At 41.3% G+C, this 16,825-nt stretch overlaps 1 protein-coding gene across 1 annotated transcript in view; it reads left to right on the forward strand.

The window, feature by feature from the left end:
• The first annotated feature begins 764 nt into the window (after positions 1-764).
• Positions 765-16,825, forward strand: part of PPT1 (palmitoyl-protein thioesterase 1) — a 26,568-nt gene continuing 10,507 nt past the window's right edge. Inside the window, exons 1-5 of the mRNA XM_008580247.1 lie at positions 765-889; positions 4,637-4,746; positions 5,265-5,392; positions 5,706-5,776; positions 7,394-7,496. Of these exons, the coding sequence (XP_008578469.1) occupies positions 766-889; positions 4,637-4,746; positions 5,265-5,392; positions 5,706-5,776; positions 7,394-7,496 (536 nt within the window). The 5' untranslated portion in view covers position 765. The remainder of the gene's footprint in view (positions 890-4,636; positions 4,747-5,264; positions 5,393-5,705; positions 5,777-7,393; positions 7,497-16,825) is intronic.

Consider the following 16,825-nt stretch of genomic DNA (forward strand, 5'->3'; position numbering starts at 1 on the left):
GGAGAAAATATTTGCAAACTATACACCCGACAAGGGATTAATTCCCCTTCCGTTTCTAATAGGGAGCTCAGCGCTTCCTTCTTTTCTTTTCTGCACAGCTTTTTTCTTCCAAACGCTGTACAGTGCAGTGCAGTGCAGTGCAGTGGTGAAGAGCAACGTCTTTGGGCTCACCAATTTGCTATCTCTGTGACCTCAGCACCTTACCCAAATTCTCAGTGCCTCAGTGTCCTTACCTGTAAAATGGGGAGAAGTGTACGTATAGTGTTGTTATGAGGACTAAATCAGTTGAAGGATGTACAGCACTTCGAAGAGTGCCTGATCTGTAGCTAGCGCTGGGTAAACGTCAGCAATCGTCCTGGTTCGCCGCAGCTGGCTGTCTAGGACAGTGCAGAGGCTCCCGGCCCCGGTGTCTGGCGGGGGCGTGGTGGCACTGAAAGCTGCCGGCCTCCGGCCACAGGCGGCAGCCGAGGCAGGCGTGCGGAGGATGCGGCCCGCCCCCGCCGGCGCCACGCCCCGGCCCCCGACCGCCCGGCTCCCGGCAATCGTCCTGGTTCGCCGCAGCTGGCTGTCTAGGACAGTGCAGAGGCTCCCGGCCCCGGTGTCTGGCGGGGGCGTGGTGGCACTGAAAGCTGCCGGCCTCCGGCCACAGGCGGCAGCCGAGGCAGGCGTGCGGAGGATGCGGCCCGCCCTCGCCGGCGCCACGCCCCGGCCCCCGACTGCTCGGCTCCCGGAGTCGCGCGCCCACCGTCATGTGACTGAGCCAAGATGGCGTGGCCAAGCGGCTTGTGCCTCTTGGCTGTTGCTCTGTTGCCGTGGTCGTGCGCTGCCCGGGAGCTGGGGCATCTCGACCCGCCGGCGCCCCTGCCGCTGGTGATCTGGCATGGGATGGGTGAGTGACTGAGAGAGGGTCTAAAGGGTTTGGGCGACTCTCTCTCCCTCCCCCAGCGTGACTTCGCGTTTGCAAAATGGGGGTGTGGAGGGCGAGGACCGTGGTCCCACAGCATCCGCTGGCCCGGCGTTTTAGGATTTGGGAGGCTACTCTGCATCGGAAAGGGAGAAGGGGAAGGAGCTGTCCTTTGGTGAGCTGTCATGGAAAGCTGAGCGCTGCGTTGCTGTCCTTGTTTAATCCTCGCAGCAGTCGCGTCAGGGTGCAGCATCTGGCAGTTGGTCAGGACAGCTGGGCAGTGGCTGCATAATCAGCGTATCCATCCATTCGTTCGTCCACACATTGAGATATGTTAGGCATCTACAGTTCATTTATACATTTAATAGTTAGTTATTGAGCACCTACCTACTAGGTGCTGAGGATGCAGCAGTGAACTAAACAGACTAAATTCTTTGCTGTTTTGGAACTTACTTTCCGGTGCGACAGACTATAAAGAAATAAATAAGTAAAACATATAATATGTCAAATGATGGTAAGTGCAATTGAAAGAAGTAAAGTGGGGAGAGAGAGACTGAAGGTGGGGCTTGCACTTTTTTAGAGGAAAGTTAGTAAAAGATTCACTGAGAAAGTGACATTTGAGCAAAGACCTGAAGTGGATGGAGGAAGATGCCATTTGGATATCTGGTAGAAGGAACAGCAAATGCAAAGGTCCTGAGGCAGAAGTATGAGTATCTCTGATATGTTCAAAGAGTAGCATTCAGATCAGTGTGGCTGGAACTGAGTGAGCAAGGGGAAGGGAGTCGGGGTTTAAGTGAGAGGGGAGGGTGGGCACAGATGTTGTTGGGTGTACTAAGACTAATGTGGGGTCTTTGGCTAGAGTGAAATGGGAAATTTTTTGATCAGATGAGTGACATGATCTGACTCACATTTTAAAAGGATCACGTAGTTGCTGTAGTGAGAATAGATTGTAAGGGGTCATGGGCAGTTGCAGAAGATGAGCTAGGAAGATATTGCAGTCATCTAAACAAGAGATTATGGTGGCTTGGAGCTATATAGTAACAATCGAGGTATTGAGAAGTGGTCAAAGTTTGGATATATTCTGAAGGTGGAACCTATGGGATTTACTAACATCAGATGTGGGACTAGGAGTCACAGATTTTGGCCTGGACAACTAGAAGGATGAAGTTGTCATTGTCATTTTACCAAGATGGGGAAGCCTGTAGGTTTAGCAAATTTGGTATGAAGATCAAGTCTGCTTTTGGACTTCCTAAATTTGAGGTCCTTGTTAGACATCCAGGAGATGTTGTAGAGGCATTTGGAGTGTGTAGCTTAGGACAGAGATACAGGCTGGAGATTTAAGTTGGGAGCCCTCTGTATATGGCCAGTATTTAAAGCCTTGAGACTGGGTGAGATCACCTAAGGGATGAGTGTACACAGAGGAATGAGCCCTGAGGCACTTCAACATTTGGAACGAAGGAGACAGTGATGGAACAACCGGTGAGATAGAGGGAAGTCAGCAGAGTTCAGTGGCCTGGAAGCCAAATGAGGAAGGGAGTGATCAATTGTATCAAATATTGTTGCTAGGTCAACTAAGATTAGGGGATGAGAACTGATTATTGGATTTCACAATATGAAGATAATTAGTGATCTTCACAAAAGCAGTTTTGGGGGAGTTGTGAGAGTGAGAGCTTTATTGGAATGGATTAAAGAAATATGTTTGGAGACGAATTAGAATCAGCAAAAATAGACATCCCTTTCAAGGCTTTGTGCCAGACCCTGGGGCTACTATAGTGGGGTTAAAGGAGGACACAAGATAGGTGCTCTGCTTTCCACAGGGGAGGCAGTTAAGTAACCAACAATTACGGTTTGGTGTGGTGAATGTTGTTATGAGAGAAATATATGAAATAGAAGATTCTATAGGCCATAGTTTTTCCATCTTTAAAAAGTGTTTCTTGGGCCGAGCCTGTGGCACACTCAGGAGAGTGTGGCGCTGGGAGCGCAGCAGCGCTCCGGCCGCGGGTTCGGATCCTATATAGGGATGACCGGTTCGCTCACTGGCTGAGCGCAGTGTGGCCGGTCTCAAAAAAAAAAAGGACAAAAAAAAAATCACTCTTAAAAAAAATTAAATTTAATTTTTAAAAAGTTTCTTAAGCTTCATCTCAGGTTTAAAGTGGTATGGTTAAATTCAAAATCGGCCGGTCTCAAAAAAAAAAAGGACAAAAAAAAAATCACTCTTAAAAAAAATTAAATTAAATTTTTAAAAAGTTTCTTAAGCTTCATCTCAGGTTTAAAGTGGTATGGTTAAATTCAAAATGGGAAATGATCTCAGTCCACTTCTCTCACTCAGTGGCCAGTTGGTTTGCTTCCAGTTCTTAGTTCTGGCTCCTTGAAACTGGAAAAGGAACAGGTCTGGGACCAAGGTGAGGCAAGGAGGCACTCACTGTTAAGTTTGTAGAAGTTCAGTGTCCGCATTTGCACAAACCTGAGAGTGAGTGCTTCCTTAAATTTTTGCCAGAGGCACCTCCTTGCCTCATCCTAGTCCTAACCCTGAAGAGTAATCTCTGAGTCTGTTCACCCCAAAAATCCCCTAGGATAAGGGGGGAAATGTGCACCTCTGCTTACATTTCAATTGTAAATTTGATGTCTCAATTATATTACATGGGCTTTCGAAGCTTGTTATTACTTGATAAACAGGAGCTAAGCAAAAGATGTTCTTTTTTTCTTTTTCTTATTTTTTCTTTTCCTTTACGTTATATGAAATTCATATAACAGCATTTAGTATAATCACAATATTGTGCAATCACCACTTCTCCCTAGTTACAAACTTTTCAACACCCCAGAAAAACACCTGTACCCATTAAATAATCATTTCACATTACCTCCTCCTTCCACTTCCTGGTAACCTCCAACCTATTTTCTGTCTCTATGGATTCGTCCATTCTGGATTTATCATATAAAAGGAATACTATAATATGTGATCTTTTGTGTCTGGCTTATTTCACTTAGCATAATATTTTCCAGTTCATCCAAGTTGTTACATGTCATTATTTTGTTCCTTTTTATAGCCGAATAATATTTCACTGTATGGATATATCACAATTTGTTTTATCAGTTCATCCATTGATGGACATCTGGGTTGTTTCCACCTTTTGGCTGTTACAAATAATGTTGCTGTTAACATTCATGTACAAGTTTCTACATGGATATATTTTCATTTCTCTTGGATATATACTTAGGAGTGGAATTACTGGGTCATATGGTAATTGTGTGTTTATGAGGAAACACAAAACTGTTTTTTGCGGTGACTGCACATTACATTCCCACCAGCAATGTTATAAGGTTCCTATGTCTCCACATCATTGCCAACACTTGTTATTTTCTGTTTTTTTAAAAACCTTATTATTAAAGACATCCTAATGGGTGTGAAATGTTATCTCATTGTGGTTTTGTTTTGCATTTCCCTAATCACTAATGGTGTTGAGCATCTTCATGTGTTTGTTGTTGGCCCAGATGTAAATCTTCTCTGGAGAAATATCTGTTCAAGCCCTTTTCCCATTTTTTGATTCGTTTGTCTTCCCGTTGGATGGTAAGTGTTCTCTATATATTCTGAATATTAAACCCTTATCACATACATTTTTGCAAATATATTGTCTTCTCACATTCTTGATAATGCCCTTTGAAGCACAAAAGTTTTTAAAGAATAAATAATGTTTTGATTCATGAGTTTCCATCATTGTTTTTGTTGGTTAGGAGACAGCTGTTGTAATCCCTTAAGCATGGGTGCCGTTAAAAAATTGGTTGAGAAGAAAATACCTGGAATTTATGTCTTATCTTTAGAGATTGGGAAGACTCTGATGGAGGTAAGGCCCTTCCCCAGTCTGTTCCTTTGAAGGTTTGCTGACTGATTTCATGTATACTAATAAAATGCTTTACCTTAATGAGGAATTGGTCAATGGACACAAAGAATGATTGCGTATTGTAATGATGATTAGCTGACTATCGTGACCTAACCACCAAACATTTTACACAGTTATTGAAAATCAACGTTGTACCCCACATGTATGTATAATAAAAAATAAAAAATAAATTTTTATTTTTATTTTAAAAAAAAATGCTTTACCTTGTATTTTTAGCAGCAAATCATACAGTGATACTTTCACTCTTGAGTGACTACAAGAGTGCACCTCTTAGAGAAGATGCCAGTGGTTGTTTTCACTCCCATCCTTTCTTTTCCCTGTTGCTTTACCTTGTATTTTTAGCAGCAAATCATACAGTGATACTTTCACTCTTGAGTGACTACAGGAGTGCACCTCTTAGAGAAGATGCCAGTGGTTGTTTTCACTCCCATCCTTTCTTTTCCCTGTGGCTCCTTTTTTAGGACGTGGAGAACAGCTTTTTCTTGAATGTCAATTCCCAAGTAACAACAGTGTGTCAGATTCTTGCTAAGGATCCTAAATTGCAGCAAGGCTACAATGCTATGGGATTCTCCCAGGGAGGCCAATTTCTGTAAGTCCCTTTCTGTTATATCATACCACTTACATGGAATTGATTTTTTTTCTTTTATTCAAATAAATCCACTCTTCTGATTCTTTTGGGATCCTAACCTATCTTGGAAGGGAAATTATTCTAAAATGACCCCATGTAAAAAGCTTTATGGAACTTAATTTATTGTCTATGAAAGTTTAAAGATTTGTATTTGGCCATATCAGAGGAAAATCCTGAAGCTCTGAGGTTTTGGGGAACCACAGAGGATAGTAGCTTAATCTGTGAAGCTGATTGTTGATGACAGTCAGAGCTGATAATCCCTTTTATTCCCCAGGAGGGCAGTGGCTCAGAGATGCCCATCACCTCCCATGATCCATCTGATCTCAGTTGGGGGACAACACCAAGGTAATTTTGGCCTCTTTGCCTCTTTTTTTCTCTATTCTAACCCACAGGACCACTTGATTTTTAAAAATCTAGCAGTTCTGTTTACACAAGAAATCAGCCATCCTTACAAAATCCTGTTTCTCCAGCTTATAACAAACTAGCCAGCATTGATGAAGACTTAGGAAAAAACTTAGGATTCCAGATGCCTGGAACACAGGTGAATCATTAGGTTGCCATCTACTTCTCTCCAATTTAATTTACGTGATTTTTATGGGAGTAAGATGGTTGTAGCTATATGGCAGATGGTGGTTGAGGAGTTAGGAAAATCTAATGACCTTTCCTGCTTTCTGACATTGGTGATGTCCTATTGAATTTAGGCTTCGGCAAAGAATAGCGTGTAAGTTTTTTTTGTCTCTAAATTTAACAGCAGAGATTAAATGCTTTGAAAAGCAGCAGATTTTCTATTTAGACAGAATTACATAATTTGTGGGAAGAATGTGTCTTTGGAATACAATTTTCTCTCTGTTATGAGGGATATAGCTATTAGCTTGTAGTGTAGGAGCAGAAGGATTCTCCTTATAATCAGGAAACCTGGATTCACCTAATTATTACTCATGGGCAAGTAATTTGGTATCTTAGGTCCTTTTCACAGATGGAGAAACTGAAAGATGGCCCTGCCATCTTGTGGGAATTTTTCAGAGGATGAAGTAAAATCATAGGTAGGAAAATACTTTTAAAAAGTACAAGTTTTATATAAATGCACATTGGTAAAAACAGCTTTATTATTCATTCATTCAACAAGTATTTATTAAAAACCTACTGTATGCCAGGGACAAGATAGTCAAGGTTCCTGTCTTCATGATACCTCTATTCTAGTGGGGCGAGAATAGATGTGGAAGAAGTAAACAAATAAACTAAATACAGATAGTGGTAACAATAACAAAGGGAAAAAGTACCAGGATAACATTTGAGGGACAGACTAGTGGTTGTAGTTGTTTAAAGAAACGCGCTCTGGAGCCAAACTGTCTTGTGTTCAAATCCTTGCTCTATCCTTTATTGTCTAACCTCAGAGAATGTATTTAACCTCTTTGTTTTAAAGTTTTTTATCTATGATATGGGGCAAATAATAATATCTATTCCATAGAGTGCTTGTGAGGATTAAATTAATTATTGCCAATATATGCTTAGAATTATAACTGGTACTCAAAAAAGTGTTATTGATGAGGACACTGAGGATGAAAGTATAACCAGAGGAGGGGAAGTGAAAGGGGATGGGCTGTACTTGAGATGGAAGCGAAAGGGGATGGGCTGTACTTGAGATAGGGTAGTCAGATATGATTTCCCTACGCCAAGACTTGAGAGATGAGAATGAGGCCAGCCATGTGATGTTGTACAGAAAGAGCACATCCTCCAGGGAGGAGCAGGTGCAAAGGTTCTTAGGCAGAAAAGAGTGTGGGAGCACCGGGAGGAAGCTGGTTATAGTATTAATTCTCCCTACTTTATTTTCTTGAGGAATTAATGAATGAGACCAGGGTCTGGCTTCTGTTCGTTTTTGTTTCTCACAGTGCCTTGCACATAGCAGTAGGTATTCAATATGTGATTATCAAAAGAATGGATATTTACTTTTTACTACTATAGGTGTTTTTGGACTCCCTCGATGTCCAGGAGAGAGCTCTCACATCTGTGACTTCATCAGAAAAACACTGAATGCTGGGGCTTACTCCAAAGCTGTTCAGGAACGGTATGTATGGTTAGCTGAGAAGTATATAGACCTGTGCTGTGCAAAAGCATCCTGCTGACTTTCATGATAACAGTGATTCCAGGATGGTTGCTAGTGATATTCAAATAAGGTATTTTTAATAATTATCTCTGTGCTCTCCGCTCAATTTTACTGTAAACCTAAAACTGCTCTAAAAATAGTCTATTAATTAAAATATGAGAGAAAACACCAATTTTTTTTTTTTTTTAATATGACCAGTAAGGGGATCTCAACCCTTGGCTTGGTGTTGTCAGCACCACGCTCAGCCAGTGAGCTAACCAGCCATCCCTATATAGGATCTGAACCCATGACCTTGGTGTTATCAGCACCACACTCTCCTGAGTGAGCCACGGGCCGGCCCAGAAAACACCATTTTTTAATGTAAGAAGAATGTAATCATAACAGAATAGGGCTGGCCAGAGCATGGTGCTGATAACACCAAGGTTAAGGGTTCGATCCCTGTACTGGCCAACTGCCCCCCAAAAAAGCCAGAATAAATTTTCATCTTTAAAAGACAAAAAAGCCTTTAGAAGAAAGTACTAAGTCCAAGGAATTACTGATAGCATTTAGAGGATAGATTCTTTATGTTGTCACAGTAAGGGGTTAGCCACTCCTATATCAATGACCCCAACTACTCAAATGTGTTCAGGTATTTAAAAATATACGGAATTGCTTTTGGAGTGTGTTCTTCAGTTGTTTCCAGACTTTTTTTTTTTTAAAAAAGATGACCGGTAAGGGGATCTTAACCCTTGACTTGGTGTTGTCAGCACCACGCTCACCCAGTGAGCCAACCGGCCTGTTCTCGAAAAATGGCTTCATGGACATGTTTTATTAAAGAATGACCCCAACTACTCAAATGTGTTCAGGTATTTAAAAATAGACGGAATTGCTTTTGGAGTGTGTTCTTCAGTTGTTTCCAGACTTTTTTTTTTTTTAAAAAAGATGACCGGTAAGGGGATCTTAACCCTTGACTTGGTGTTGTCAGCACCACGCTCACCCAGTGAGCCAACCGGCCATCCCTATATGGGATCCGAACCCGGGGCCTTGGTGTTATCAGCACCGCACTCTCCCGAGTGAGCCACGGGCCGGCCCTGTTTCCAGACTTAATTATACATCAGAACCACTGGGAAATTCAGTGAAAATGGATCCCAGGAATCTATACCTAGAAATTCTGATTCCATAGGTCTGGAGTATTCTAGGTGATAGCTGGGGTTTGGGATCAATTAATATGGTTATGTTATCTAACTTGTGGGTTTTCCAAGTATATCAGTCTTGTCCAATAAGAACTCTTTAATAAAACATGTCCATGAAGCCATTTTTCGAGATACAGCCTTGTGAATGACTCACATATATATATATAACCTGAAACTTGTTCTCTTCCTTTCCTACATGCTTAGACACAAAACTGTCTTGGGCCAACAGTGCCACCTGATGGTCAGTGCAGGAAACTAAGGTGCTCTATATATCTCTACCTCCTTTTATTTCCCCTCTCAGGTGACTCAAACCACCCCAAGCTTTATCCTTTACCTGGTTTGATTAGTTATAGCTTGGTTATTTATGTCCTGCATATCCTCTGTTCTCATGGATAAATATGGACTCTTTAAACTTCATTCTTTTTTCTTTATTCTTACTCCAGCCCAGATGCCTGAGAAAAACCCATCCTTTTCTATTTCTTTGATTTGTGAACTAAAATACAACCCTTGGCAATCAGAATTATGTTAGTGATAATAAATGAAAAGTCAGTGGGGGGTGAGAACTGACACCTAAATACTGATTAAAAGTGGTAGATTGATGTGTTTGTCTTCACTTCCTCCTTAAATTTTAATAAATTAGTAGCAGAAGAGTGAAAAGAGATAAACTCACAAGGGTAAGGAGAACAGGAAAGGACATAAGAGGTAATAAAAGTCTACATGTTTTTGAAAAAGAAATCAGATGAATGAGCATGAGAACTGTTTTAGCAGAGCAGAAAAAGTGCAAACCTGTATGTCTGTGTTGCACTGCCAAGAAGGGAGCAGGTTCACTTTTATAGCTCCAGAAAGGCTCAGGAATTAGAGGTAGAAGATACTTTGGAAGGTGGCAGTAAATGGCTGGGGCTTTTTGTTGAAAATGTATAGAAGAAATGATCAGACTCCCCAGTTCCCTTACGTGCATGTCCAAATGACTACTCTTCCTCACCCTGACAAAAGAAGCAAAATTTATTCTCTGGAGCAACTTAAGTAGAGAAGCACCAGACTTAGAGATAAGAAGCACAGGATGGTGGTGAGATTCCCTGCTGAAAAGCCTCCCCCTTTCCTCCTGCTCAGCTCCTGGAATGATAGCAGCCAAGCTTACTACCTGCTAGGCAGAGTTTGGTAGGCCCCTCTCTGGAAAAACTGACTGACCAAGACAAGAGGTCCACAGGTTGATGTTTTGGAATCCTCCAACAAGTCAGGACTCCTGATTACCATCTACTGAAGCCACCAGTAGATAAGCTCTGCTCCTGCATGAGGAGCTTCCAGTCAGCCTTGTAGTACCTCGTTTAAATATGAACATTGAGTCAAAGGCTCCCCCTCCCCGCCAAGTCAGACATCTGAGGAAAGCTTCCAACATGAAAGACAGACTAAAACAAACAAAAAGTAAAATAGAACGTGGGAAACAACAGATGGCAATTCAACCTATAATTATTATCTTCAGAGAGATAAAAAGAGATTGCATTCATGACACTAGAAAAAATGTGAATAAAATCAACAATTAGAGTAAGAGAGAGCTCTTGGAAACTAAAAATTTATTAGAGGTACAGGAATATAAAGTTGAAGATATCTCCTAAAAATTAAAACAAAAATTCAAAGAGGTAGGAAAAAAGGGAGAACAGATAAAATTAGAGAAGTGGTTTAGGAAGTCTAATATCTGACAAACAGGAGTTTTGAAAAGAGAACAGGAAAAGGTGGATCATAATTGTCAAATAAATAATACAAGAAAATTTCCCAGAACTACAGGACAGATTCCAGCTGAAAGGGCTCACCAAATACCCAGGGAAAGGATTGAAAATAGACCCATACCAAGGTATATTCCTGTGAAATTTCAGAACCCCAGGGTTAGAGAGTCACTCCCAGTGAGGCCACATACAGTCAGAGTCCTCATGGCAGCAGACTCCCTCACAGCAACACCTTAGCTAGGAGGCAGGCGAAGGTGCAGTACCTCTGTAATCTGAGGGGAAATGATTTTGAACCTAGAATTCTATATACCTAGCCCCCAAGTAGCGATCACATGTGGTGGGGGCAGGGGGAAATTAAGATAACTTCAGACATGTGAAAAGGAAAAAAAAATGACCTTCCAAACCCTCTTTCTAGGGAGCTGTTGGAGAGACTCCGTTCTACTACTGTCTGGCTGTGTGGCCCCGGGTGTCTTTGAGCCTCATTTTCTTCATTTCCGACATGAAGTTGACGATAGTACTTTCCTGCAGGGTCAGTGTGAGGATTAAACAAATTGTGTGTAAAGCGTTTAGTGCAGTGCTCAGCTCATGTTATGGAGGCAAGTTTTGGCTGTTACTACTGGTGGTACTTGTTCAACTTTAGTTGTCTGTTTCCTTTATAAATATTGTTATGGTTTTGTTTTCTCTTAACTTTTAGTTGCAGTTCTGAGATATTTCATTCATAATTTTATCAAATTTTGAGCTACTGCTATTCGCCAGGCCTATTGTAGTGTTCATGGATACAGTGGAGAACAAGACAATTAGAGTCCCTGCCCTCATGAAGTAACATACTAGTGGGGAAAGAGGTCTCCAAACAAACAAGTGAACTAGGTAACCTCTAATAGTGGGGTTGGCTGGCTAGCTCAGTTGGTTAGAGTGTGGTGGTATAACACCAAAGTCAAGGGTTCAGATCCCCATACCAGCTAGCCATCAGAAGGAAAAAAATAAAGCCCCAATAAACTCTAATAGTGATCAAGCCATGATGGAAATAAACAGGATGCAGTCATTGAGAGTCATGGCAGTAAGGAGTAGCTATTTTGGACAAAATGGTCTTTGAAGAAGAGATATTTAAGCTGGCCTCTGAAAGATGCAATGGAAGGTGCATGGGAGGAGCTAAGGAAAGAGGGATCAAGTAGAGGAGCAGCAGAGGGCCTGAGGCTGGGAGAGGTTTGGCTTCTTCTAGGGTGACTAGAGTTGAGTGATAGATGGGGAGATTTGGACAGAAAAGCGGGGGTTCCATCATGCAAGGACCTGTAGGCCATGGAGGGACTTGGGATTTTATTCTAAACATGGGAAGCTATTGGGAGATTTTAAGCAGGAGAATAACATGGCTTCATTTATGTTTTTGGAAAATGTCTGTGCTTTGTGGAGAGTGGATTGTAAGGGGCCTAGAGGAAAAGTAGACCAGTTAGGGGGCTATTGCAGTGATCTAGAGGAGAGATGACAGTGGCTTGGACACTAGGAGGTGACGGTGAGATGGAGAGAAGAGGAATGACTTGATGTACATTTTATAACATTGTAAATGAACTAGACTTATGAGCCAGGGTACAGCTCACCATTTATAACAAAGTTTCCGTGGGAAAATGCATTCTGAGTTCTCAATAGCGCATCTACAGATTAACTTTTAGGCTACCTTACTAATTCTATAGAGTTGTTTGCTTTTTCTTTTTAAAATGTCTTTGTATGGGTAAAAATCTCATTTTAACAGATGGCCAATGTGAGACTTAAAGAGACAAGTAGTCCAGTAGAGTGGTAGGAAAGGGGATGGTGAGAACCTAAGTTAACACAAAGAAAGTTTTCTCCTTGCGGTGTTGTCCCAGGTTGCCCTTTGTATTAGGGAGGATTCTGGTAGCAAGAAGGAAATCAAATCAAGCCAAAGTAAATTTTCAAAGAAATTCATAATATTTTGGTGCCCAAGGCCTCAGAGGGCCTGGAATGAGAAAATGGGAGCCACCAGGAGCTAAAGCAGTCTCTCTCCACCTGTCGTTGGGGCTTTTCTCTGTGTCACTGCTGCTCTTTTCTCTCCATGAAGACCAGCTTCTTTTGCTACCCACAGGATAGGAGGTGGCCTTGCACAGATTCCAAGTGTTTAATCTTCTGTTTAGGAGATTATCCCAGTCTGAGGCTAGAATCTCTTAGTCCCAATTCAGATTCTTAGGGAAGGGACCATGCCCCAGCTCAGGTCAGGTCCCCACCTCTACTCTCATTAGCTTTGCCCAGAGGAATGGGACGCATACCAACCATACCCACCCCCAAGACCAGTAGGTTGGAGCAAGAAGAGTGCAGTTCCCAGAAAAGGGAGAATTGTTTTGATTGAGGCAGAGACCCCAAAAGATGTTTTCTACACTCTTCAGATAATTTCACCTTAGCAAAGCAAATGTTACATCCTAATACCTTCAGTAACTAGTGAGGAAGTGTTTTTCAAGCACTAGCCCCTGGCGAGGCATGGTGGGGGCAACAAGGAATGGTTGAGTGCAGCAGTTCACCCTCTCCTCTGGATGTGAAATCTGCCCTCTGGTTCCCTTGTGCCTTGTAGATGCCATCAGCCCTTCCTAGCCTTCTCCTTCCTCCAGTTTTCTCCCTTCCGTCCCTGTCCCAGCCCCACCCCTGCACTCCCTGCCACAGTGAGTACTCCAGTGTTGCCCAGGCCTTGACCTTGGCCTCTCTTCTTCCCCTGTGCCAGTTCAGGGGAAGCTAGACCTTTACCTGTCTTGCTTAATTTGCACATCTTGCCCTCTCCATGTCCCCTCTGGGCCCTGGCTTCTAGCCTGCATGTCTCCGTGCTTGGCAGGGCTCACATCCCTGCCTGCCTTCAGCAGCTCTCACAGAGCATTTTCCCTCAGTTGTCTCACTTTCCCAAAGTCTTTGCTCTCAACTGATGAACTTGCCACTTCCTTCTCTGGAAATATTAAGGCATCCACTCAAGCTCTCTCAGAGACTTTTCAACTATTCAGAAGAGTCGGAGAGTAATGTAACAAACTACTATGTACCTAGGTCCTCGAATTAATGTTTTATCATATGTGGCTAGGTTTTTTTTTTTTAAAGAACTGAAGCATTTCAGAAGAGACTTTTCAGCTATTCAGAAGAGTCGGAGAGTAATGTAACAAACTACTATGTACCTAGGTCCTAGAATTAATGTTTTATCATATGTGGCTAGGTTTTTTTTTTTTAAAGAACTGAAGCATTTCAGATAAAATTGAATTCTTCTATATTTCTCTCCCAGGTCCCATTCTCTGCCCTCCCACTACAACTACTGTCAAGAAATCAGGATATATTCTTTCTGTCCATTACAACATATTAGTATTATATATGAAGGAGTCTTCAAAAAGCTACTGAAAGATTCATATTATCTTTAAATTCCATTTTCTGTGAACTTTTTGAAGTCCCCTCATATGTACCTCTCCATAATCAATATATAGTGTTACTTTGTATATTTAAACTTTTATATAATGAATATCTTAGTGTGCATGTCATTTTGCAAATTATTTTTTCACTCAGTACTATGTTTTTGAGATCTAAATATATTGTTACATATATATCTGCTTCTTTCATCTTAACTGCTATATGGCATTCTATCATATGACTACATCACAATTTATTGATTCCCATGTTGCAAACATTTCAGTATTTCCAGATTCTCATTATAACAAACCATTTGCAGTGAACACCCTTTGGTCGAGAATTTATCTACTAATGGAATGCACATGGTAGGCTCTATCAGTTATTAATTGGGTAATTTGGGGGAAGTTACTTAACATCTTTGCCTCAGTTTCATCGTCTGTAAAATAAGGCAATAATTATACCCCATGGGTCGTAGAGAATAAATGAATGAATGGATGTAGACTTAGAACAGTGCCTTGAAAACACTCAGTCTGTTAGCTGTTGTTATTAGTGATGTATGTGCATTTTCAACTTTACTCAATATTGTAGAAGTGGTTGTACCAATTGATATTTCCACCAAGTATGAGAGTTCCTGTTTCCTCCATTCATACTGACTTTTGATCCTATGTCTTTTAAATTTTTGCTAATCAGATGCTTGTAGAATTGTTACTCATCCTAATTCTGCATGTGCTTGATTGTTAGTCAGGTTGAGCATCTGTACATGTTTATTGGCCACTTAGGTTTCCCTTTCTGTGAATTGCCTATTCATAGCTTTTGCCCGTTTTCCTCTTGGATGGTTTGTCTTTTTCTCATTGGTTTGTATTACACACACACACTTACACCCCCCCCACACACACACACACGATTTTAGCATTAAGACTTTCTTTTTTTTTTTTTTTTTTTTTTTTTTTCCGTGTCCGGCAACGGATCGCAACCCTCAGTGTCGCCCCCGTACCGGACCGGGACCGGCAACGGGATTGCAACCTTCGGTGTTGCCCCCGCGCCTCGCTCAGCCAGTGAGCGGGAACCGGTCCGTATGTGGGATCCGAACCCTCGGCGGGAGCGCCGCCACACTTCCCAAGCGGCGCACTAGCGCAGTGCGCCACCGGGCCGGCCCCTTTAGCATTAAGACTTTCTTTGTTAGATATGTTCACTTACCTTCTGCCAGTCTGTGGTGTATATTTTAATTTTGTTTATGGTGTCTTTTTTGGTACAGCAGGTTTGTTAGTTTTTTAACAGCTTTATTGAGATATAATTCACATACCATGCAGTTCATCCATTTAAAGTGTATAATTCATTGTTTTTTAGTATATTATTATTAATTTTTTTAAGTTGTGTTAAAGTCATTTTAGCCATTTTTAAGTGTACAGTTCAGTGGCATTAATTCCATTCAAGTGTTATACAACCTTCATCTGGTATAGCTGCTTCTAATTGGGATTCAGTTGAATTTATTGTCTTTATGATTGATGCATAAAGCTATTCTCCTATCCCATATTTTTCTCTAATTTTTTAAAAGTTTTATTTTCAGGCCGGCCCGTGGCTCACTTGGTGGAGTGCGGTGCTGATAACACCAAGGCCCTGGGTTCAGATCCTATATAGGGATGGCCGGTTTGCTCACTGGCTGAGCGTGGTGCTGACAACACCAAGCCAAAGGTTGAGATCCCCTTACCGGTCATCTTTTAAAAAAAAAAAAAAAAAGTTTTATTTTCATTCTTGTGCTTTTTATTTATCTGGAATGTTCTGTGCTTGAGTCTGTTTCTAGGCTGTTCTTTTCCACTGACTTATTTGTCTTTCTTTACCCTATTACCACAGTGTTTTATTTACTATTGCAACTTTTATTTAACTCTTCAAGTGTTGGCTGTTCTTGGACTTTTATTGTTTCATCTGAATTTTAGAATTAGTTTGTCAAATTCCATCTTGGGATTCGAATTCCCTTAGAGGGTTTGACATGACCTCGACACATCTTCTGCGTCTGCTCTCCTTCAGGCTCTATCTCTCTCAGGCTGGGCCCTGGAGCAGCATTTCTTTTCTTTTCTTTTCTTTTTTTTTAAAAAATTGAAACATATTTGATTGTACATATCTGCAGGGTACCATGTTGAATATCAACACCTCTGTGCAATATGTGATGCTCAAATCAGGATAATTCATATATTTAACATTATACAATGTAGTCACTTTTTGTGGCCCTTTACCAATTTCTTGCTAACCTTCCCCCTCCCCATTTCCCACCTCTGGTGACCTCAGTTCTGATCCCTCCTTTTAAAGGTTCAATATATTGTTATGATTGTTGTATCTTTCTTTCTTTTTCTTTTTATTTATTTATTTATTTTTAGCTCCCACTTATGAGTGAGGACATGTGGTATTTCTCTTTCTGTGCCTGGCTTATTTCACTTAACAAAATTTTCTCTAAGTTCTTCCATGTTGCTGTGAATGGCAGAATTTCATTCTTTTTTATGGCAGAGTAGTATTCCATTGAGTATATAAACCACATCCTTATCTAGTCATCCATTGATGGACATTTAGGTTGGTTCCAACTTTTGGCTATTGTAAATAGAGCTGTGATAAACATGGGAGTGCAGGTGTCCCTTTGACATAATAATTTCCATTCCTTTGCATGTATACCCAGCAGTGAGATTGCTGGATCTTATGGCAGTTCTACCTATAGTTGGTTGAGGAACCACCACACTGTATTCCATAATGGCTGCACTAATTTCCCTTCCCACCAATAGTGTAGGAGGGTTCCCCTTTCTCCACATCCTCTCCAGCATCTGTTATTCTCTTTTTGATACTAGCCTGTCTAATTGGGGTGAGATGATATCTCAGTGTGGTTTTGATTTGCATCTTCCTGATGTTTAGTTATACTGTGTATTTTTTCATGTGTCTGTTGGCCATTTGTTTTTTTTTCTTGGAGAAATGTCTACTTAGGTCTTTTGCCCATTTTTTAATTGGGTTGCTTGTTTTTTTCTTGTAAAGTTGCTTG

This window comes from Galeopterus variegatus, unplaced genomic scaffold (assembly GCF_000696425.1).
Source record: "Galeopterus variegatus unplaced genomic scaffold, G_variegatus-3.0.2 Scaffold2048, whole genome shotgun sequence".
Lineage (NCBI taxonomy): Eukaryota > Metazoa > Chordata > Mammalia > Dermoptera > Cynocephalidae > Galeopterus > Galeopterus variegatus.